This window comes from Abramis brama (genome assembly GCF_963993115.1).
Source record: "Abramis brama genome assembly, chromosome: 6".
Classification (NCBI taxonomy): domain Eukaryota; kingdom Metazoa; phylum Chordata; class Actinopteri; order Cypriniformes; family Leuciscidae; genus Abramis; species Abramis brama.
Window position 1 is genome coordinate 26,316,941 of NC_139968.1, and position 24,750 is coordinate 26,341,690.

General features: G+C 38.6%; 2 protein-coding genes across 3 annotated transcripts in view; one reads left to right on the top strand and one right to left on the bottom strand.

Annotated features, from left to right (window-relative positions):
- Nucleotides 1-4,333, top strand: part of arhgef18b (rho/rac guanine nucleotide exchange factor (GEF) 18b) — a 42,601-nt gene extending 38,268 nt beyond the window's left edge. For both annotated transcript variants that reach the window (XM_084116209.1, XM_084116210.1), the window contains 3 exons: nt 1,835-2,159; nt 3,114-3,221; nt 3,340-4,333. In XM_084116209.1, the coding sequence (XP_083972335.1) occupies nt 1,835-2,159; nt 3,114-3,221; nt 3,340-3,473 (567 nt within the window). In that variant the 3' untranslated portion in view covers nt 3,474-4,333. The remainder of the gene's footprint in view (nt 1-1,834; nt 2,160-3,113; nt 3,222-3,339) is intronic.
- A 10,263-nt stretch (nt 4,334-14,596) lies between these two features.
- Nucleotides 14,597-24,434, bottom strand: enc3 (ectodermal-neural cortex 3). The gene is made up of 3 exons (XM_084117338.1): nt 24,235-24,434; nt 21,410-23,208; nt 14,597-16,381 (listed from the first exon to the last, which is right to left on the bottom strand). The coding sequence occupies exon 2, from the start codon at nt 23,199-23,201 to the stop codon at nt 21,432-21,434; it is 1,770 nt and encodes a 589-aa protein (XP_083973464.1). The 5' UTR covers nt 23,202-23,208; nt 24,235-24,434; the 3' UTR covers nt 14,597-16,381; nt 21,410-21,431.
- Nucleotides 24,435-24,750: the final 316 nt, after the last annotated feature.

Below are 24,750 nucleotides of genomic sequence, written 5' to 3' on the forward strand. Positions count from 1 at the left end.
AATCACTGTTGGGCCCTTGAGCAAGTCTTGTTTACACCAGGTGGACAATCCGTCCTGTACACTATGTCCTTTGGATGAAAAGGACTCGGAGAGAGTCGCTCGCTAACCATTAGTGGCTGTTGTGCATTAATAATCTTCACCTCATTCTTAACTTAGACCTTTCATGTGGAGCTGTCTTCAATTTGTGTTAAATTTTATGCCTGTGTTGACAGTGCATCAAACGTCTTTGTTCTGCACGCAAAGCAGCATGTGTTTTAAATTTAGCTTTGTCCTGTAAATCCCAAACTCTTCGTATTGGATTTCCTACATTGCACATTAGCTCGGTATTTCCTGTGCTTAAACATGGAAGTTGCTCTTCAGAAGCTGAGTTTAAATAAAGTCTCAACAAACTTTTTGGTCCATAATATTTACTTTACACTTGATTTATGTAGTAGATGCGTTCATTTAAATGAACAAGTGAGGAATAGTTAGAGACAAGTGATTTATCTTAACAGTTTCAGCTGTATTGTTTGAAGTTCTGCCGTTCGTACAACTGACTGTTCGCAAAGACCCGCCCCCTTTAGTTACTGTTGCTATGTCCGACAAGCCATGCCGCTCTCACGCCACACCATGTTCTCACGCAGTGAAAAAATACATCGCGGAGCAAAGAGGACACTGACAATGCGCAGACAGACAGGACAGAGCAGGTTACTTTTCATATGAAACAGTCTCAACATTCAAATTTGGTCGTTTTTTAAAGAAATGTAAACAATAAATAGCGTTTTGTGGCTCTTTAATGTGTCTGACAGATCGCAGTTAAAGCTGCTCGTGAACCGATCATCTCTCCCTTCTAGTTAATTTATAGCATCAAATAAACATGAATGAACATAAGAAGGAATTCGTTAAGTTATTTTAACCGCGGAAAGACGTCAATACACCTTGTTTTTCAAGTTCAAATCCTCCAAAGTTAATCTGCTAACTCTCCTGACTGCTTTGTCGGACAAAAATGGCGGATTCGGCGGATGGCGGATTATGATTGGTCAGGTCGCCTGTCAATCAAACTCCCTGCGAAGGGTCAATTCTTGGTTATTCATGAAGCAACTTTGTTGTCCTACTGAATTCAGTGGAACAGATTATGAAATAATGGCTTTCTGTACAATTTACAAAGATCTGAACGGACTGAACGATTATTGCTTAAATGCTAATTTTAATATAAATCGTTCCCAAAAGTATGTTTGTTTTTAATTTGTCGTATTTGATTCTGTTGTTAGCAAACCCATTCTCATGTAATTTGTTTACCTTCATTTTTTTTAAAGCCATTTTTGGATAAATTGTTGCATTTAAATCAGTTTTTCATAAATTCATTCTTGTATAAATTGTAACATTCAATTCAATGATTCATGAATCTGTTCTTGCGTAAATTGTTGCATTTAATTCAATTACATTCTTCTATAATTTGTTGCGTTCAATATAATCGTTCATAAATCCATTCTTGCGTATATTGTTGCATTTTGTTTAATTTGTCGTAAATCTATCGTGTATATTGTTGCGTTCAACGCCATCGTTTGTAAATCCATTAGTGTAAATTGTTGCATACAGTTCAGCGATTTATGGTCCCATTCTTGCAAAAATTTCACATTACGTACAAATTTCTACAAGTTAGTCCTGCTAGCGTTTCGCGACTCTCTATGATTGTAACTGAAGAGGTCTAACATTTTTGTGCATGCTCTCTTTATCTTTGCAAAATTGCCATAGTTTCGTCCTCATGCTAATGCATCGAATGAATTAAGATGTTAATCAACCCCTTTGCCTGAAATTGCATTGCTAACGTTTGCGTTTCACTTTTGTGTTTTAGCTTCCCTTTTCCTCCAGCTTCAACGGTGAGCTGCTGTTCGGCGGAGCAGGGGACCAGACGCTTCCTCCAAAGTCTCTCTTGCGGTCCTCTCTCTCTGCGTCCCCCGCCGACTACCCTGAGCGTCCTAAAATCCACTCGCGCCGAGAGAGCTCCTGCAACACCCTGCCGGCCAAGACCGAGGTTCCCATGCATCTCATCAGCACCACCAACCAGCTGCACAAGCAGGGCAGCGTCCAGCAGCAGATACCGACCAAACTCGCCACCTTCAGCAAGGGCAAGGAGAAGAGCGGGAAGGGCAAGAGTTCGCACAACACCGAGAGTTCGGGTCAGTACCACACTGGTCTGTTCGAGACCAACTAATGACGTTCTTTCGGAGCCAATTTGCTGATTCCTAAATCCGTCTTCTCACGGCTTCTGTTGGCATGAAGCGGATGCAGCTTTGAGAGGAACATTACAAATTTTGCATTGTGATGCCATTTTCATTACATTTTACTCCCAAATTGTCATTACCATGACTCAATCTCATTACCGTGTTGCAAAGAAAAACATTTTTAATTTTTTTAGTATTATTTGAATACATTTAAATAAAATGTAATTGTAACTACTTTATTGTTTTTAATTTGTTTTATTAATGCAATTATTTTTTGGTTTTTATTACAGTAATGACAATTTCACTTTATTTATTTTTCATTATTTTTATTGTATTACGTTAATGAGAACTTTAAGGGGGAAATGTGTTTGTTTGCAAACTTTCAATGCAAAATTGAAATCATCCAAATAGGCTTTCTCAAAAAAATTACATTTATTTTGTATAAAAAAAGGGGGAAAAAATGTTATTTGTGTTATTTTATTACAGGAATGAGAATTCTATTTTATTTATTGTTTTTGGTAACACTTTATTTTACAGTTTCCTTGATATACATATAACCTGTACTTATAGTAGTAACAGTAAATTACGCATAATTACATGCAACCAACCTAACCTTTGTTTTATTATTTTTTCCATTACGGTAATGAGGAATGGGGGAAAATGTTTAATTGTTTAAGGTAAAACAAAGGCAGTTGTTTAAGGTAAAGCCTAAAACAGGGTTTTATTTTCTTTAAAAATAATAGAATCTTAGTGCCAAACAGAGCAGTTCATTGTGGCGTGAAGGTCGTTTGTCTCTTTTGTTGTCAAACATTGTCATGGATAATGTTTTTGGGTCAGTTCGCGACCACCTACCAATGTTCCTCGGGAGTGAATTTGCTGATTCCTAAATCCGTCTTCACTTTTTCACAGCTTCTGTTGACATGAAGCAGAGCATCAAGCTGTCAGCGAGGGATTCGGATGGAGGTCACAAAGCACGCCGGCCCATCAGCCCCCACCAACCACAACATTCACACTCAGGTAAGACAAACAACCGCACCCGACATTCCCGGCTCAGCCTGAACGGGCCGTATCCCGCTGTGTAAACAGTTATTAGGCCCAGCTGACAGGCCTGTTGTCTGGTTTGCTCACCCTGCAGATTCCCTCATCCCTCCAGACGCTTATACAGACGCCCAGTCCAGCCTCGCGCCCGCCGCTCTCAAAACCCACAACCAGACCTCCCAGTACACTGTTAATGATGAAGCCGCCAAGGAGGACGTTATCTTTTTCTGAGCTCCGCACAGCGTCCGATGGGATGTAAAGACTTTGCGTTGACGTTTCGGCCGGTCTTGATTCTTTACATAACGTACACATTTTACTCCTGTCTTAACTACTAACAAGTTTTATTGTAGCCTGTAAAAACATCAGGAAAAGTGTTTTAATTTGTGCGAAAAATTAAAAGAAGCTTGTCCAGAAAACCCAAAGACTTTGACGGACAGCTTCAAGTGAAGTTAACTAACGTGGAGAATTCTGTAGCACGCGCTCCGAACGCGCGATATGAAGGATAAATGGATGTTTTTGGTCGCGTATTGTTGTGGCGAGCTAATTTGCACAGCGTCAATGTCCCATTTCAAACACTGTGTTTGGGACGGCAATCTGGTCACTCTGGAAAGTCATTGCTTATGGAAAAAGACAAATAGATTGTTTTTAAATTTAAGTAACAGTTTGTTCACATACTGGTTTATTCTGTCCAAGATATTGTATTTTTGACCATACACTGTATACATTATTTTTATTTGATAATTAATATTCAATCCATTTCAGTGGTCGTTTAATTCACGTCATCCGTCTTTTTAAAGATTTCTTCGAACGATCATAAAAAAAATAAGCAGCAAACGTGAAGAGAAACCAAGATTTTATTAACCAATATTCAGTTTTTAATTTTTATATCAGTAGGTCTTTAAAGAGAAGGGAGCAAATTATCTCAATATTTTGAGGTTACATTCAAATTAAAATAAGTTGAAGGACACAATTGTTTCAGATGTTAAATAAACCATATTTTCAGCTTTCCAAATAATCAAAAAAATGTAATTTGTTAAAAAATAAGCAATTGAATAAACAAAAACTCAAGGAGCCCCCCCCCCCCCCCCCCCCCCCATAAATTAAATAAATCAGGAGGAAAATTAAAAAATTAAGGAATGAGGATTATTACAATTTTGGTGTTGTAATGTCATTTTCATTACATTTTACCCTCAAATTGTCATTACCATAATGCAGAAACAATCTCATTCTCATTATCGTGATGTGATGATTTTAAAATGATTCAAATCATTTAAATAAAATAGATGTATAGTAAGTATACATTATTGTAGTATTTGCTTTGCTGTTTTTAATTTGTTATTTTTAATAAAATGGGCAAAAAATAGTTCTCTGGTAAAATACATTTTTGTTACTGCATTACAGTAATGAGAATTTGATTATTTATTTATTTTTTGCATTACATTAATGAGAACTTTGGGGGGGAAATGTGTTTAACTGCAGATTTTCAATGCAAAATTTAAATCATCCTAAAATAGGATTCGTCAATCTATTTTAAAAATGTATTTATGTAAAATATGACCTGCTCCATTTAATATTAGTGCCAAACAGAGAATTTTGTAGTTTGCCCTTTTTGTAAAACATTGTGGTAGATGTATACATTTCTTTCTTTTTTTTAACAACAACTTGGTTTTCTTACCCATCCTAGTTATTTCCACATTCAAGAAGATATATTTTTAACATCGTTTCCTGTAAACAGATTTACTTTTCGCATTTCCTCCTCTCTTATGACCCACATTCATTTCATTCCACGTCTAATTTAAGTCCCTAAAGCTGTCAAGTATTTCTTCTGTTCTCAAATTGACCACAGAAACGTGTGATGTAATACTTACTTTGGATTTCAGAGTAATGCCACCAAAGACTAGGACTTAAACCACTCCGTTTCATGAGCTGTGAGTATCAAGTCACTGAACGATCTCTGACGGTCGTTTCCTGCGACCATATGATTTGTATGTATATGTTGTACATAGTTTCCTTCTAACATAGATGAGATGTAGATATTATGCAAGGATGTCATGTGACCACTGGAATTACAGATGGTTATAGCGCTCAATCTGGGTGTAATTTTATTTCATTTTGTAGCACTTTTTTCTTAAAAAAAATGAAGTCTGTCATTCAGCCTTAGTGCTTTTATTTTAGTTTAAAAACTACCCATAATGCATTGCTTTTGGATCACATTTCAGCTTATTTTTGAGGTTATCGTTTATAAAACGGCTGTTCGATTTGATATTGATCCTACATGTTAGTTTCTAGGTCCAATGCTTTTCAGTGGTGCAAGTGAAGAGATATTCACACCGTAGCAGATCGGTTCTGACTGTCAATGAAGCGTAAATTAATCATGTGATGTTGATGTTGATGATGTTTTAATGAAGTGAATGATACTGTTCGTCTCACCTCTTTAGCTGCAGCGCACTTTACTTCCCAATGATTTGTTCTCTTTGATTTCTTGTATTTCTACAAATGTGAGCTTAAAAAAAATCCATCATGTCGCTCTAAATTGTCACTTGATCCGGCCGGCATGCATTGTGACTGTAGCTTCTCTGTGTCTGTGATTGTACGACATTATTGTACGGTGTTATTCCTTTGTGGTATCGTCAGATTATTTCAGAGTTGTCCCAAAAAAATATGATTTTTCTGTTTCCAGTTACACTAGCCACTTTTCAATTCCAGCTAACTTTAAGGGGAACCTCAAGTGTTAATGTCTCTGATGTTTCTTGTCTTAAGGATTTAGCACGCAAGGCCAGTGTGAATTTTTTTCTTACACACCATTTTACTCACTCTACCGAAGAAAAATAGAAATACTTTAAACTGCTGCCTTTAGAGACATTTTAGTAATAAAATATGTGGAAAAAAACCTCACTGTCTTTGTGTCTATGTAATAAAATAAAAAATAAAATAAAAAGATCTGGAATGATCGACCACATTGCTATAATTTGTGGAGCTCAGCACACTTTGTAGAATACTGTATCCCATAATGCAATGTGCCCAACTTGACCTTTCACTTTCTGTGCGATAAATGAACGCTTAAAAAAAACGTGCAATGTCTAACATCTTTTTTGTTTTATGTGTTAAATTAACAACTTGAGCGCCACTAAATTGATTAAACATATTAACAATTTGGCATACTGCTCTTAGAAATGTTTATAAATGCATAAAGTCCAGTTTTACCTTATTTTCCCAGAATAAAATTAGCATCTAAAATTTGCTGCGACTTATAAAGCGTCTTGTATAATACAATGTCAAAACATTATCACGTATCTGGATTTGTGCAGTATGAGAAGTGAGAGAAGTTTTTATTTTTTTTATATTCGCTTTAAATTTATCAATTTAGGCTTGACGTTTATGATCAATGTTTTTATGATGAATGCCTCTAATTAGTTAGTTTCATAATTATAGTTTTCATTCCTGTCCTGTTCTGAATACCGATAATAAATATATAGTGACGCGAACAAAAATACATGTATATAGTCTATATACATGTATTTTTGTTCGCGTCACTATAGATTTATTATCGGTATAGTGTTAAATGTTTGTAGACATTTTGTTTTATTTACTGGTATTTTACATTATTTTAATTGTAATAACAAAATGTGACTTATACACGAAGATAGGAAAACTAAAAACAGTGCATATAGCCTATACAGTAGTAGGCTATACAGTGGTAGGCTATACAGTTAGTAGGCTATAGTGTGTAGTACACAACTGTTCCGTTTTGAACACAGGCTGCACGTGTCTTGCCCATGGTTTTGACGGGCCAATTTACAATTGAACTTGACCGCAAAGGAAACTCAAACGTAAGTATAACAGTGCTTATGTTATGTAGTATCTTCCGTGCTGTGTACGGACAATCTGGTTTTATTTCCGTCACTCCACGCTCATGTGAGCGCGTGACCCCACTGGCCGCGGTCTGTTGATTCTGGCCCGGTTCTCACAGGAAAAGAGCCGGAGCCCAACTTAACAGGACCTGGTGGCCGTGTCTCTCGGGCCATGCTAATTGTAGAGCTGTGGCGGAACAAAGCTATTTTCAGGTGTTGTGGTTTTCCTTTCATCCAATCCGGATCTTACAGCCGCGTGTCCAGTTCCTGAGTAGTTCTTTACCAGATGATGTCTCGGTCTCTTGCTTTTGTAATGGTTTTCTGTCCGTCTGTGTCTTGTGCTTTGCTCATTTTTTTATTATTATTTTTTTGTAGATGCTATGCTGCGAGACAAACCCTGTCTGGTTCACGAGTGTTTATAGGCACGTCACTCGTTTTTTAATTGTAGTTATTTTGTGCAAAGAGTAAGACCTCTCTCTGTCCGCAAACGAAAACAAACCTCATGCCGTTGATTTGTCGACTCCTCGGCTGTAAAAGTAGACAGAAATTCGCTTGAAGCACTAAATAGTGTACTTGGTAGTGCTCAAGACAAATTACTAGGGAGTATTTAATAATATGTAATGTAGCCTAATATGCTAATATATATTGTTTAGTATAAATTTGTCCCAGTTTGATTATATCACTGTATTTGTGCCATTCTGTAAGGATATTTTTACTTGTTTAATAGCACAGGTTGTGTTGGTTATGGACCGAGTATGTAAGTTCTTTCTTAGAATACCATTATTATTATAACTCTGCATATATTTGCATCGTTATTGAAACGTCATGAACTACCAGTAGCCTAAGTATCATGAACTTTTTCTTTCTTTTCTTTTTTCCCCCTTCTTCTCACAAACTTACCACATCAGTTATAGTAACGTTACGGCTTCATTTTGAATCAAACATGACGAAAAATGACTTGTGGTTCAATGAGTCAGTTGCATCCCAAATGACACACTATGCACTTATTCCCTATATACTTGTGCACTATGTACTCAACCGTGTAGTGTATGAACCCCGGAATGCGATTTTTACACCCAGGAATGCAAATTTTTACTCTGTAACACTCAAAGTGTTGATGCTAGAACTGCTAATTTGGTAGACAAGCTGCTAGGCTAACACTTTTGCCAGCATGATAGTGTCTAAAATCTACGAAAAGTCTAAATCTCTCTCTCTCTCTCTCTCTCTCTCTCTCTCTCTCTCTCTCTCTCTCTCTCTCTCTCTGTCGCTCCCTATCACTCTCTCTTTCTCTTTCTCTTTCTCTCTCTCTCTCTCTCTCTCTCTCTCTCTCTCTCTCTCTGTCGCTCCCTATCGCTTTCTCTTTCTCTCTCTCTCTCTCTCTCTCTCTCTCTCTCTCTCTCTCTCTCTCTCTCTCTCTCTCTCTCTCTCTCTCTCTCTCTCTCTCTCTTTATCTGTCTCTATCTCTCTCTCAGTTGCATAACAGCTCTGCAAAGTCTAGACCAGTGATCATGTCCCATGCAGGCCATATAACTTCCTGTCCTGGCCTCATAAAAATAAATGCATTTTGTGTATTTTTCTCTGTGTCCATGGAAACTCTTTTAATGACTATGACTTTATTGCTTTTTTGGTAATACTTTTGTAGTGTTTAAATACCACCTGTTGTAAAGTGACCGATATAAATGTACAAAGGGTGATGAATGAAGTTATTGTTCCTTGTTTATCATCATGAAAAGCGAAATATGGCCAGGAAGATAAGGTTACTGTGAACTGATAGTATGCCACAACACACACTGTGTTTATTCATAAGTTTGTAGAGGTGTAATCCAATAAAGTGGCCTGCAAAGAATCTGCTGCCATAGTAAAATCTTTGTGTATTTAGTTACAGGCCAAAAGTTTTATATATATGTGTGTGTGTGTGTGTGTGTGCTGTTGAAAAAAGAGAGTAAGATTCTTGCCAAGCTGAATGATCTATAAATGTCAATGGCCTGTTAGCGTTAGCCGTTTATTTTAAGTCCAACCTGTTTGGTTTCATGAAGGGCTTTTACTGCTGCTTAGTTTGATAACTTATAAATCTGTCAGTTGTTTGATTTGATTAAAAGGATAAAGGAGCGCAATATTATTTCCAGCAATTTATTGAAAAGTATGTAATTCAACACTGTCTAATATTCTCATTTGCAAATTAAAGGCTATTAAAAATGTAAATGCTTTGCATTGGGTCTTGTTAATAAAATATAAAAGTTCTGTTATATATGTGTGCAAAAGTTTGCAAATTATTGGTAAACCAGTTGTTGCGTAAATTGATGCTATTATGAAATATGTTATCTTTTGTAAAAACATTCTTACATAAACTATTAAGGCCCGTTCACACCTTCACAAAGCTTTTTCCAGTTAATGAACGATTAAAACATTGACAGCCAATCAGAATTAATCCTGCTATAAAGAGCTCGAGCATTTAAAGCGGCTGACGATAAAACTGCACCACGTGCTTAGAATAAACAGAACAATTTCGTCTATTAGTGTGCAAGCAAATATAGTTAGCCTATTTATAGTTATCGTTCTTGATGTGAATGGGCCTTTAGGAAAAAGCATTTTGTTGAGCGTATGACTAACTAGATTAAAACCTGCATCGCCCATATGAGCTCCAATTTTTGTGTAAAGGCCTGTTCACACCAAGAACATTAACCGTAAAGATAACTATAGTTGCGTCAATACCAGCGGACGATATCATTTAGTTTATTCTAATTGCGTGCTTGTCTGTCACTTTAAATGCATGAGCTCTTTAAATCAGGATGGATTCTGATTGGCTGTCAATGTTTTTATCATTCATCGGCTGGATAAAATCGTTCTGAAAGTGATTCCAATGATATCGTTTCTCTGTGCCGTTAACTACATCTTTATCGTTATCTTTATAGTTATCGTCCTTAGGTAAATTGGCACCATAATGAAATGATTTATTTAAGAATAGTTTCACGAATAATTTACAAATAAGTTATCAAATGAGGCCCAGTTCGTGCGAGGCGTATTAAAATATAAATTTAACAATCAGTGATGTTCAATCATACTGTATTTTTTCATCATTGAAAATAAAGTGATAAAAAATTAAAGGAGCTTGTTGACGTTATGCTTCCTTTTTTTGGGCTTGTTTTATTGACAGACACAGTAGAATGTAGATTGGAAATTGTTGGGAAGAGGTAGTCGGAATTGGATTGTGACATTATGAAGAACTGATCGAACTTGATAATTATTGACTTGGATTTCAAAATCACCATAACATATTTGGCTAATCAAAGAATTTTGCTTAAATTTCAACAAACTTGATATATATATATATATATATATATATATATATATATATATAGGCCTTTTAACAGAAATACAATCCACATGACGTTAGATGTACATCATATGGTGCCACACACAAAAAGCCTAGGTAGGTCGTTGCCCGCAGCTGCTTCATTAACCTTGTGATATACAGAGACTGACACCCCAACACCCTAGAGACGGGCGCAGACAGACGCCTTGCTTCCTTTTGTTGTATTATTCATCCTGATGTCACTTTTCGAGTGCCTTTTCAGTTCAAGTGGCCCGTAATTATCAACCGGGCCCATTTTGGGATGGGCAGGCTGGAGAAGAGACCATCTGCCCCACCCCGTCTGAATGACACAAAGGTCCAATTACGGCTCTGTCCCGTCCTAGAGATACGCTTCACTCTCATTCCTTCTCGTTTTTTTCTTTACTCCAGGAAATTTCCCTGAATCCCACTCATCCCAAACAAACAAGGGGCATTATGGTGATGAGGAACTATTTCAAGCATCCAAACACGTGAAGCGTCCGTGGAATGCTTGTGAATAAGTTCTGTGGCATGTCTAACCGCTATCTATGTCACCATTCGGGGTAAAGAATCCACTTCCCACATTGGAAGACAATTAAATCTGTGCAAACTATTGCAAACATCAACATTCTTCTTCGCTGAGCTTAGAGGAACAATTTTCTTTGTTCACCTACTGCGAGTCGAGAAATGTTTTGAATCTGCAGCTACGCCTCGACCTGAGGCCATGGACCAGAGCATCAAAGCTCGGCATCGCATAATAACATTCAGTGTTAATCAGAGCGCCGCTAGATCTGTCAGCGAAGCTTCTGTCCAGGCCGCCGCCCCCCTACTGTTCGGCGTAATTACTTCATTGTGTAAACAGTGATTACTGCCCCCCCCCCCACCTTCCCCTAAACGCTGTTCCTCTCCACTGCCCGTTTCTGTCGGTACGCTCTCAGAAGTCTCTCGTCTCAATTTTAGAGACTCAGATTTCTGTGCACAATTGTTTTCTCAAATAAGCGGCTTCTTTTATGGCGTCTAGACAAAGAGATGTTCTGGCCAGGCGGGTGGAGGCGCCCAACTCTTTGTGTTGAATGCCGAGTGATGTGCGTTTTACTGAGGGAAGATTTATGTGCTCCAGGAGAACCTGCGACGCGTGTTAAAGCGTGTCAGTTATGCTTCCTGTCCTCGGTTCTCATCGTACATTAACTTTGGCAAGAACACATTTAAGAAAAATTCTGGGTTACTTACAATGTTTGTGGTCACAGAGATACAGATAAGATGAAGTGTTTTACTTTGCAATGAAGATTGTTCCTATCTATCTATCTCTCTATCTGTATATGTCTGTCTGAGGCTTTGTCAAGCTAAAATCAAGGTTTGTATCGACCAATATTTCACTGAAGTTATGCAACACATTTTTGTCAAGGCTATCATTTCATATATCATCTCACTAAGCTTCTCAATGTTGCTTAATACACCTTGAGGTCTGAGTAAATGCTGCTTATGCCATAGTGTGGTGGCTCCCTCCAGTTAAACCACAGGACTTTGAGGAACCACTAGAACCATTAACGTTGCTGACAGATCACATCTAGACTCGACTGAAGGAAATTACCTGCGCCCAGACGCCACAGACGCACCTACACATCAGCACTTCGAGCTGCTTGTGGTAAAAAACGGCCCGAATTGCGTCTTTTTATGGCCACTTTTCACCTACGTGTTGCTTTGACTTGTCTGGCAGTGTCCACAACAACACATTTCCTACATTTCTTAAGAAATGGGAGTTGTTGTGTTGGTTGGGAAATAAACCTCAGCTTGAACAGTGCCTGAGGATCCTAATTTTTTTCTGAGCATAATAAACGAGATGTGCTTTGCAGGAGGTTCCTGCAGGGCAAAATAAAATTTTCGTTAGTGCATTGATTTAGTTGCAATTACAGGAGGTGGACGGTTGGAAAAGGGACGCTTCTGGCTGGGACCCTGGAGGTAAAATCCCCATGGGGGGGCAACCATTGGAAGCTGTTTTTCCACTAATGCGGGATCTTTGTGTTCCTGGCGGCCCCCAGCTGCACGCATCCGCCTGGCAGACACACGCCAGTATTTAGGTGAAGGGGGGCACCCGACCCCTGCCTCCGTCCCCAGTGTCCGTTCCACCCTATTGCGCTCTTTCTGCTCAGGGTCACGACAAGCATTAACCAACTACCCTCACTGAAACCGCCTACGCCAACCGCCCCTTCTTTCAGTCCACGCTGTGGCGGTTCTTCCTTTCCAGACCCTGTTGGATAGTCCTTTTGTCTTCTGCCAAGATTCAACCGTCTATTTATGCGCGCTGCATTAATTGCGTCGGCGGCAGAATCTTTTTGAGTTTGTCGGTTTTGCATTTTGCATGACAATGGTGCTTTTGAGCAGTCTTACAAAAACAGGCTGGCGCACACACACCCTGCCAAGATCCCTTTGAAAGGAAGATGTCTCGTATCCGTGCCTTTTTTTGTGTTTCTCTCCGCATTCATTCAGATGCCGTTCCCCATCTGCGCTCACACCTGAAGCACTTAGCGGGTCAACATGCTCAGCTGGAATACGTTGCTGGTGAATTAAGTTTGTTTTTGCCGCCGTTTTTCCAGTCATTCACCACAGCTACTCCGTCAGCAATGCAAGATGCATTTCAAGTAAAATAATTGATTTCTATCATAAAACCACAACTATAACCTATACACTCTTTGTCAACTAAAACTAGGAGGATACACAGGAAAGATTTTTTTTTTCAAAGCCCATTTTGTTCAGTTCTACCAGGTGTGCCAATATTAGTAGACCTTAAAGTAAATTACCTAAGGCCGCAATAACCTTCAAACTTCAAAGGAACTTTGCTAGATTAAACTGTCATCCTATTTATTGCAAAGGCTTCAGTGGTTGCAAAATAATTTTTTCGAAGACATCTGTCTGGAAAACTCAGTTTTCTTCCCCATGGGAACGCTCCCAGCTGCTTTTAGGGGTTTCTCCCATCTGGCATCTCTGATCGGCTCTATTAGTGCACGGACCCGTGGCTTTTGACCTCCACATGCATAACTTATTCAAGAGTGTCTGGCGGGCATCAGGCCAGCTCTTACTTTGGGTATCAATGTCTTTTTCAATCAGTCTCCTGGAGCTCAGCCATGGATTTGACTGAATTGGTTAAGATGTAATAGAGGAATGTTTGATTTCATTAATGTTGATGTCTTAACGTCACCCTGTTATGCTATATTCATTTTGTTTAATTTTGTTTTGGAGGTCTTCTGCAATTGGTTTACATGCATCCAAGGTCAAAATAATTACACTTGGGTCATTCTTTTGAAGAGATGCAATGAAAATTTGCTTTCATGGCACAGAAAACGGTGTGTTCTTGACATGTCAACAACATGAACCAAACTCCTCCAGTCTCAGCTACAACTACAGTGTTTGAGGGTCAAAGTAGACGTTGTTCACGGGCAGCCAACGCCATTGGTGTCTGCATTGGTTTGTGCAGTAAGACTGGAATTACTGACAACTTAAAACATTCACAAACAGCTATATTACACACTACATGAAAGGTAATATGTGAAAAGCATAATAGGGGCACTTTAGTTATCTGCCTTAAGAACAAGGCGTTGATGTTTGATTAGTGGTCCTACAACCCTCTGAAGTGACTTCTGGATTTTGCTTCTGGATGACTCATAAGGACATCTGGTTAGTTTCTCAACAGTTTGTTTGAGAGAAATGTTAAATTTTTGTAATACATTTTCCCTATTAAGATAAACAGCAGATTGGCTTCATTTATTTGTCTCTTTCTTTCAACAGCCAGATCTCTTCCCCTAGTCTTGGCAAAGGAACGCAGTCTGGAGTCTCGTGCCATTCGTTGGCATTTCCACTAATCACACCTGCCCAGGAATGAGTGGAATGAGGCTGGTGCCATGACATGTACCCACACACCCTTTCAAGAGTCGTGTCTGAAGACGACCATCTCTGAGCGAAAATAGCAATGTGAAGTCGTAAAGGTTGTGCACAGAAATTGAACTTTACACTGGAAATCGCTGTGGTTGAAATCAGCTGGGTGTGACTGACAATTTCAAAATTCCAGTGTATCTAGCGAGTTATGATTATGAAAGGTGTTAGACATTCCTTGTCATTCAGCGGGTCATGCTAATCCAAAAAATCCAATCCTGGTGCTACAATAAGAACGCTTGCTTAGCATTTTCACAGATATTTTATTTTAAAAAGTCTTAAACACACACTGACAGATGTTAGAAACAATATTTGGCATTGAATGTCCAAAAACAAACAAGAAGTATCAGTGATATAAAAAAATGTACACAAATTAAGACATTTCACAACACAACATACTTCAATGCAAAACAGTTCGCAAACGCAACATTTAGCTGGTAACATGTCTCTATCTGTGCTGCTTTCTTTGGCCTCAGGCAACACATTCTTACGTTTTACGTTTAAGAAAAACACCCTTATGAGTGTAGATGACCGTTCAACAGTGAAAAGGACAGCGTCTTAATACAATGTGCAAAATCTACTTTAAAAAAATACAATATACTTCACAAAAGAACAATCAAGGCTACATGTACAGCAACATTTAAGACGTTTGTTAGGTTTTTGTTCACTTTGAAAAGAGTTGAAAAAATTGAACCATTGGCACAAAACCATTAAGGAAAAAATCCCCCGCTTTAGTAGTTTAACCACCTGTTATTCACATTGTAAACTACACATTCCAAAGTTGAGTGAAAACTACTATTACCGGTATGAATAAAGAAAATAAAGCCTATTTTAGGACCATTAAGAGGTTTTTTTTGCATAGTATCATTACTATTAAGAACATTTTTCGTCATTACCGCAATTCGTCCAGACTTAAGTATTTATTTTTTAAATCAGCTATCATTTAAATAATGTATTCTTGTTCTTTTCCATTATAGTAACCACTTTTTTTGCATTATGGTTATGAGAATTTGGAGGGAAAATCTGCTTTAATTGTTTGCATTGATATTTTCAAGGCAATCTAAAAACAGGCTTCAGTGTCTTCAAGCAAAATATAATTTCTTATTTGGTGGTTCTTATTTTGCATTGTAACATTATTTTATGACAATTAGGATCACATTTACACCTTACCGTAATTTGTCCAAGATTTAAGTATTATTTTTTAGTTGTTTTTTTAAAAGTTTTTTTTAAAGTTTTTTTTAAATAATACATTCTTGTTTTTTTTTTCCATTATGGTAATGACTTTTTGCATTATGGTAATGAGAATTTGGAGGGAAAATGTGTTTTAATTGCCCTAAAAATAATACTGCAATGCAAACATCCAAAAAATAGGCTTCATTTTCTGTATGAAAATATATATATTTTTTTTATTATTATTTTGGGGTGAAATATGACCCAAACTTGTCTATTAGCTCAGCCTGGCTATTCATCTAGTTCTATTATAACAAGAATACAGTGCTGATCAGAAAAAAATGTTTAGAATGTGTGTAATATATTCAAAAACATTTGATATAAAAAAAGGCAGTACAGCCTAACTAATTATTCAACCGTTTTGGGTTCATTTCCTCTTTCAAAGGTCACCCGAATTTTACCAAGAACACAATGAGCCCCATGTCATGCATGAAGGTGAGTAACCAGAGGCAAGAGTTAATAATTACTTAAATAATGAACGCAGAGGATCCGTGTGAGTGAGTGAGACGTTGAAGCGTGGCACCTCAGGCTAAAAATAGCCTGGTTTAAATAGTGAAGTCTAGTAAGAGTATGTACACGTGTTCACAATGCTATCCGCATCTCTTTTGGGTCGTCTCTCGCCATCAGAACTGCGGTGACCGTTGCCGATTGCCATGGTTACCATCCCGACTGACCTAAGGCTTGGTTTCCAGTGAAAGGTCCATGTGAATGTGAAGGAGGAAAAGCGCCTCCCCCTCCCCCGGCATTCCCAAGCCTCGTAGGGGGGAAACTCGGCTGCATTCCAGAGAACGCTGAAAGATCTGAGGATGGAAAAACAGGGAATGAGTTACACATGTTGAACTTTACATGGTTCGTTCACCTACAGTCCTTCACATTAGTTTAAAAAACTGAGTCCATGACAAAACTAGCATTTGCTTTATGGTATGTAGCCTATATAATATCAATGCATGTGTATACAAACACCTATGAGATCACGTTCGGTATGTTAAGCCGCTTTTCATTTCAAAAGAGCTTTAAAACTTGTAGGCCACTATAAAATTGTTCTTGCCCTGTTAAATGTGTTTCATCCCCTGAAACATGTAGGTAATGAGATCATGAAGTTCACTTTTACAACATGTTTTTCCACAACCTATAAAACAAGCTGTTCCTTTAGATGAGTTTTTGATCATTTTACTTTAAGGGTGTATTTTGTCTTTGTGGTTGCATTAGGAACGTGTGAACCGTTTTGACAGAGGCTTAACCAATAGAGGAACATGGCATATAAAATGCAGATATAGCTATAATACAAGAATTTAATTTTTAAATAAAATAGTATTATTAATAATATAGCCTAAAATGTTTTATTTTATTATTTTAATTATTTTAAAATATTTTTATACAAATAATTGAATGCTAGCAAATGAAAAATATATACACAAAGATGCTGAAAAAAACAGTGTTGTAAATGTATGTGCGCAATGTCCAGTTAGGCCGATTACAGCTCTCTCAAGGAGTAACGCTGAGTCTCCGATTTACACCACTGAAGCTGATTTAGAGTTTAATAAGGTTATGCGATGTAAAGTCTAGATAATACTGTGAACTAACTGCTAAAACTAGCCAGCTGATCCTTTTGCACCCCACCGTGTCTCTTGACACCACAACACGTGTCACCATGTGTCTGTTGGTGTAATTAAAGGCTTGAACCCCTTTTTCTAAATCAATACTATTCTGGACATGATGCATGAGGGTCACAGTTCAGTTGTGGACAGAAAAAACAGTAAATTAAAATACTGTTTGGATGTGAAAAGTCATGCATGGACGTTTCTCCCAATATTGCTGATGCCTGTTTTTCCGTTGTTGAGACGATCAACACTCCAGCAGCATTAAAAATACTACCTGAGAGCTATCACCCTTTCACAAGTACAGCAGCTTCACAGCCAGTTATATTTAAACATAAGTATTTCATTCCATTGTGTTATTTCTGGGACATGGCAGACACTTTAATTTAAGACATGAGAAGCGATGCTGCACAAACGCTTGGGTGAAGTGAACAGCGCTTCAGTGTTGCGTAACTAACGCTCGAGCAGCGCTTATCCATCAGCGTCAGTGGTCTCACCCTTCCCAAACCAGCAGAGGAGCAAGTGACCTTTGACCCAGTTTGAAGCCCTTGGAAATTCCATTAAAGCAAGTCTAAAGACCCGAACGCATGCCTGGGATTCAATCAGCTTGTGTTTAATAGATTGTATAGGCTTGTTTTCATCACACAGCCTTAAACTGGAAATCCTTCTTGTTTTTCTTCATTACATCTAGGCTACTTTATTCTTCCAAACATTACCAGGTTTTATTAGACATGTCAACAACATGCTAAAACACATCTTTCAGCTTTTAAAGTCTTTGTATTCAGAATATTATTTATTTATTGCATTAACATTTTTTTATTCATTTGTAAAGCACTTATGCATTTGCAAGTTACTATTTTCACAGAATAAATACTAATTTTTGGGTGCTAAATAAATGATTTATCACTCAAATCAAATGTAGCCTATTTATTTTTTATAAATGGTGAAACAGGAATTTTTCATTTTAATTAGTAAGACTAAAATAAAATAATAAAAGATATAGGGTAGCCTAATAATTATTAATCAAATTATTTATTTATTTTTAATTAAATATTATAGTAAAACTGGAAGAAAATGAAACTATATCCCAAATTCATGAATAATATGGATTTTAAATAAAAATATTTAAGTCATATTAAACAAATACATTTCTTTATTTCTTACTTTATGTATAATTGTTTTTCATAATTAATACAACTTTAAATAAATACGAAAATAAATAAATTTGAATAATAAATATTAACCACGTTAATTTATGTATGTAGGCATATGTATGTATGATAACCCTTAATACAGATTAAACAATATGCTATACTAATAGGCTAAATAAATAAATATTTCTTGAACTGAAATTAAGTAGCAGGTTTGGCTCCAGCTCTTTCCCGATGGCTCCTATCTGTAATGAGGGTCACAGCAGGGCTGAATTAATGACAGCTGTGTAAACTAGGCTACTGTGTGAATTGATCTGTGCTCGGATCAATCCCGAGTCAGCACCTTATTTATTAGGAAACGCCCTTTGCTTTGCATTATGAGCCGCCTCTCAATACCTATTTTTTACAGTCTATGCTCAATAGGCTACTCTGGCAATGTTTAGCTGAGAGCGGATCGTGCGAATTAGTTTAGGCTACAGGCTAAAACATTTGGTGAAAGGACGGCATTTTACTTACTGGCATTTTACTTCACATTTTATTGTGTTTATGAGTTCTAATTGACCTATAAGTGATCAAGAATACCGGCTCTTTTTAGTCTCTGCGCCCCCGGCTTGAAAGACAAAGGCAGTTTGTATGCTAATCGCAGCCTTTTCACCTCATCTCATGTATGAATATTATGCAATTCTGATTAATTACATCAAGCGAGTTCGCGGCTGAATGACCTGTTTGATCTATTTACGGCTGGTAACCAATTTGAAGCCTTTGTATTATTCAATTTCTTTCCGCAGGCCCTGCTTCCGCGGACAAAGAAGTGAAAAATGTCCATTAAATATGCAGATCCAGCCGCGCCGCGGGGCTCGAGAGACGCGGAGGCTCCGCGCGCGTGTCGGTGAAATAAGGCTGTCCGCAGCTGCCAAAATAAAGAATCTTTCTGTTGTTTTTTTTAAAAAGCTAGCATTAATAAAACATTAGTATTGACCGTGACGGTCACTCTGGTCCGCCTCCGTGAATAATAAAACAGTCAGGAACCGACCCTTGACCTAGATCAGGTGTGTCATACAATAAACAGAGACTCATATGGTGTGTATTGGATAAGTGCCAGTTACTACAGCCTGCTCTGCAAGACCAAAGAATGAGAGGATCTTGATAACTTCCTCCATGGTGCTCATGTTACAGTTCGGATTACTAGTCTTGCCAACTAGGCAACATTAAAGTTGCCTGAAGACTGGAAATATAATTCATCTGTAACCAGCTATCTTACAGTAGTCTACCGCATGGTATACACTCTATACAACTTCTTTTAGTGAAACGGTAGGCATTCTGGAACAATAAATGTTTTAAACTGTAGCATGCAAATAACCTCATCACAAAGGGCCTACTTTATAGAAACAATTTTTTTTATTTTGCATTCAAATGTGTGTAAAGGTCTTATTTTGGTACTAAGACAAGACTCAAAAAGAGATTAAATATCTGATATTTCATCCAGATCATTGCCAGTACTGGAAAAGGAAGTGTAATCAAGCGCAGTATAGTATTCAGCACTGTAAGCCTACAGTTGTAGTTCATATATATATATATATATTGTATAAATAGAAAGTATGCATACTGTGCACAGGCATACTATATTAGAAAAGTAAAGCCTACATGCTATTTCAAACACATCCCTAGTTAAACCACAATCGAAGCAGAGTTTTGTGGCAGGTATTCCTTTTAGCCTACGTTGACATAGGAAATAGATCTGTGCTTGTCAAATCATTTCATGGGGTTGTTCAAGTAAATAAACAATGCATGTAAGGATTAGGTTGGGTTAGAAAAAGCATACCAATGCAGTTGGGTGAACTGCGTTCCAAAGTATTCTGTACCAACTCAAAGTCAAACAGTGACTCACTGTGCTGATATGCAATGACAATAGGAAAGAAACTTATCTGCGTGACTGGCTGGTGAGAAATTATCTGAGAGTTTAGTGCGACGTATCTTCGATGTACTCTAATGCATGTTGTTTTGTGGCAAATATGAACATCGAAGAAAAGAACGTCTTCTCTATTTGTTTTCCTCGCCCCTGTTACAAGATGACGACTTCTAAAGCAACTTGTATTTTAAGTTTTAAGCTGCTGGCTGCCAAATGGTGCAAAATATAGCTGCACCCTATTCCACATGCCTCACTCCAGCATTTCTGACAAGGCTATTCTGTGTAAAACTCAATGGCGAATTAGTGATATTCAAAAGAGCTGGAACTGCAACGTTTGCACTCAAAGAAGGATAAAAGAGACTTGTCAGCTGCAGCGGTGCAGATCTGAGGCCTCGCAGGCTCTCTTCTGCTCGTCTCCACCCAAACCATCTGTTTATTATTGAGGAAGGGCAAACAGCAGTTCCTCTAGGCGTCCTTCCATTAAGTGAGCGCTGAGCTCAACAAGCTGCGAGTGCTAAACAAGACGATGTGTTTTAGAAGTTGAACTTGCGCGAGTTTTTAGCACTACAAAAATTCTTAATGTTTTACAACAAATAAAGGGCAGGGTCACCTGACAAGTTGAAAGGCTCCTGTCTCCATCCTTGAATCTTCCTGCCAAACATTACGCATCACTCTCAAATAAACACGCCTTCTCTAAACATCGATGATCTGTGGGAAACCATTATTTGAGTTTGCTATCTGTCTGGCTACTGTGTACACTTGTGAGAACAATAAGCCCTGACATTTATATAAAAGAAAAGACAGAAGATTTGTAAACAATCCAGGGAAGCAAGACCATACACTTTTTCAGTGGAGCAATGTGCAAAAAAATGGTACAGGCCTCGCCATTGGCAGGACTGCAAGAATGAACCTGATCCTGTTCTTGCTGGAAGCATTTGGGAAAGCTTGCACGCCCCAGAGAGACGTGTTTTACTCAGTAATTTGTGCTGCCACATTCCTTAAAACTATTAAGAAACATTTCATCTTTATTTGACATCCAACAGCACTAATTACGGTTAGACATTTCTCATTGACAAAAAAAATTACTGCTTTATACATCTGAGAGGGCAGATGTATAAAAAAGCAAATGTTGTCAGTTGGTCCAGGACAGTGACATTGGACAATACTCACCAAATAAGAGTTGTATTTTTCTTCAAGATGGGAGGTACTTCCAGGTGCTGACAAATGCTGTTGGGATAAGCGAATACGGTATGCTTGTTATGCTATCCCAGGAGTCCGTTGAGGGGTCATAGCAGTCCAAGGTTTTACACCTCTGTGCTCCAAAGTATCCCCCGACCACATACAGGCGATTCCCTGACGCCACTGCATGACAGCTGATTCTCCTTGAAGTCACGTCACCAAACTTGGTCCACTGGAACGTCTCGCTATTGAAGCGGTACGCGGAGCTCGCCGAGAACTCAGTATCTCCACCAATGACCACAACATGGTTCCCGACAACTGCTGCCGCTGTGTAACGCCAAAGCTGAGGACAAGTGGCCGGGACAGTCCACCTGTTCTCACAGGGGTCGAAGCACTGAACCTTAGGATACTTGTCCCTGTTGACACTAGTCCCTCCGAAAGCAAAGAGTTTGTTTTTGGCCCCTACGACAGCAGCATTGCTCACACCCTCTCGAAGAGGAGCTACCAGTGTCCACTTGTTGGATTGGGGGTTGTACTGCTCCACTTGTTTCAGGGACACAGACGGGGATGCAGGGAACGACCCTGCAAGGGATGTGTGTCCACCTACTACATACAGGATGTGGTCAAGTTCTGCTGAACCATGTCCAAATCTAGCGACGAGCATCGGTGCAGCTTTGGACCATTCGTCGTGCAAGGTGTCATAGACCCAAACGTCTTTTGAAGACCCGTTTTCAGACCCTCGACCACCCGTGACATATACTTTACAGCCGATTGCGCAAGCACTACACTCTTTGCGAGGGCTAGGAATGTCCGTTTTGGGGTTGATCTCTTTCGCCTTGTGATCAATCATGTATACTTTGTCGCACATGAACGTTTGGCCTCCTAGAAGCAGGAGGGCTTGGCTGACCTTCCGGGGTTGGGCGCAGAAACCCGTGACAACTCCGTCGTTCTGCAGGATCTTCATTTTGCAACGGACAGCGTCTTCTACAATCTCACGGCCCACCTTGTGTCCCATGACGAGCTCCTCGGATGCGACATTCTTTAGCAGGTAGGACTCCGGAAGTAGAGCGAGGCGAACGCAGCGCAGAAGGTCGGGAAGATCCAGATGTCTTCTCCCAATGTCTGCTCTAACCCAATCAATAACAGCCTCATACACAATGCTTTCATCCTCAACCTCCAACTCCTCGCTAAAAACAAGCTCCTGAACTTTATCTTTGGGCAGGCTTAAGAAGTCCTCAGTGTGGTAGAGATTAGCGAAATTTGCCAGGCACATCCGCCAAGAAAGTTCATACAACCTCTGGCACTGATGAGCATCGGACAGAAGCATCATCCCAAGACAGTTGGACGGATGCAGGTTCTTCTCCAGGAATTCTGCAGAAGCATCGCGGATGTCGTGGAACTGGAGCATGTCGCCAGCCTCCAGCAAAGACTCTGCGTTTTCCTCGTTGATGATCACACGGGCGGAGTAGGCATAGTCAAGCAGGAGCTCCAGAACCTCCGGGTGCAAAGAGTCGTGGAAGTTGACCTCGGCGTCTCGGCTCTCCTTAAGGCCACCGCTAAACATGGCCTCAAAATAGCGGCTACACGATGCCAGAACCACCCGGTGGCATGGGAATGCTCGATGTCCAGCACGCAGGACTACATCCGTGAAGACATGTCGCTTGCGGAGGAGATTGAGGTGGGTAAGCAGACTGTCTGGATGTGACGTTTTGTGGAACAGATGGATGTTCATGGACCCAGAGCTTGACCTTGACTTTCGGTTCTCGTGATTACTAACAGACATCTTTGAACTGGATGGAAAAAAAAAAGAAAAAAAATTAAAACCATTTCCTTTCAGATTCCCATTATCATCTCAAATCATCTGTGGACATTCATTTGATATTACTCAGAAGGCCTATTGTTCAGCAGTGTTTTAAAATCCTTAACATATAATTAGACGGTGGATACATTATAGTTAGGGCAATTACTCTTGGAACCAACCATATACTTGGACGACAGTAAACCCATAATCGTTTGTTAAACAGCATTTCGTTTACCTTGAGATTGTTCAGTACAAGGGTTAATGATTTATGGGAAATGAATCATCGCCTTCCTCTTTGATCTCTGATAAAGTTACTGCTCTCTATCATTTCATAATTTCAGTTACGCATAAAACAAAGTAAATTGCATAGGAGTATGAAACTTAATTGTCTAACAATAGTACAACAGTGAACTAAAATGACTACTACACCACTGTTAAATAAATAACATTTCCATGTGTTTTTTGTATTTTAAATACTGGTCACATAATAAGGCCAGCGACCAAATCTTTAAAAAGCCTTTAAATAGACACCAAAATGTTATTTTTCCTAAGATAGATCAACCAAGATACCAATGACTTTGTTACTATGCCAGTCATAAAATAGCATATTCATTTTTATTTATTTTTACTGGAAATAGGCCTACTGTCATGAAAAATATTAACATATGAAAATTCCGTATGAATGTACCATGGTTTTACAGTAACGATAACGGCAGTGACTATGGTCAACTATGGCAACACGTGCAGTTTAAATAACTTTAATACAAACATATTCTATTTAGTTTTCTTTTCGGTAAATAAAAAATAAAATAAAAATTTACATGAAGAAATGGACATGATGTTTACAGTAGCCTATTTCGCAACGTATATTTAAATATTTAATGTTAAAGTGACAGGTTTTCGATAGACAAATCTACTGAGCGGTCCAATACAATCCATGTATATGCTACTACACGCTTGAATATTGTATCATTGTGTCGTGTAACAAAGTATTAAAAAAGTAGCATGAATTTACCTTTCCTTTCGTCGCGCGGACTTGAACAGTATGCATTCGACTTTTAAAGACGCGTGTTACTTTAAGACGTCTTGAAAGATTTCAGTAGTAACATTTCTCGTGATGGGATCAGTCTGAAGTCTGTGAGATCCCCCTGTTACACGCTGGGGAACATTACTACTGTGACTCGAGAATCAGTGAGTGAGTGTAGTGTGGATCTCAGTCGCTCCTCCTCTTTCCGCATGTTAAATGTCCAACCCTGGCGGAGGAGGTGATCTTAGGACATGTTTTATTTCTAGTAATGAGAAGTGTTTGGGATAATTAGTGAGCATTTGGTGTGTATGAATGTGATGCACAGGTATTGAGACGCATGTTTTTCATGCTTGAGATTGTGAATGATAAGGAACGTCTCACTGTGTAAGCTTTCCACAGATAGCAACAATCTCTTTCTTCTTAAGAAGGTCATATTGCAGTTATGCATAAACTATTTACAGTCACTCTTCAGTTTAAAGAAAGAAATTCGCCTCTCTTCAATTA

Excerpts from the sequence above, each read along its gene's own strand:
- enc3 (XM_084117338.1), bottom strand. The coding sequence starts at position 23,201 with ATGTCTGTTAGTAATCACGAGAACCGAAAGTCAAGGTCAAGCTCTGGG.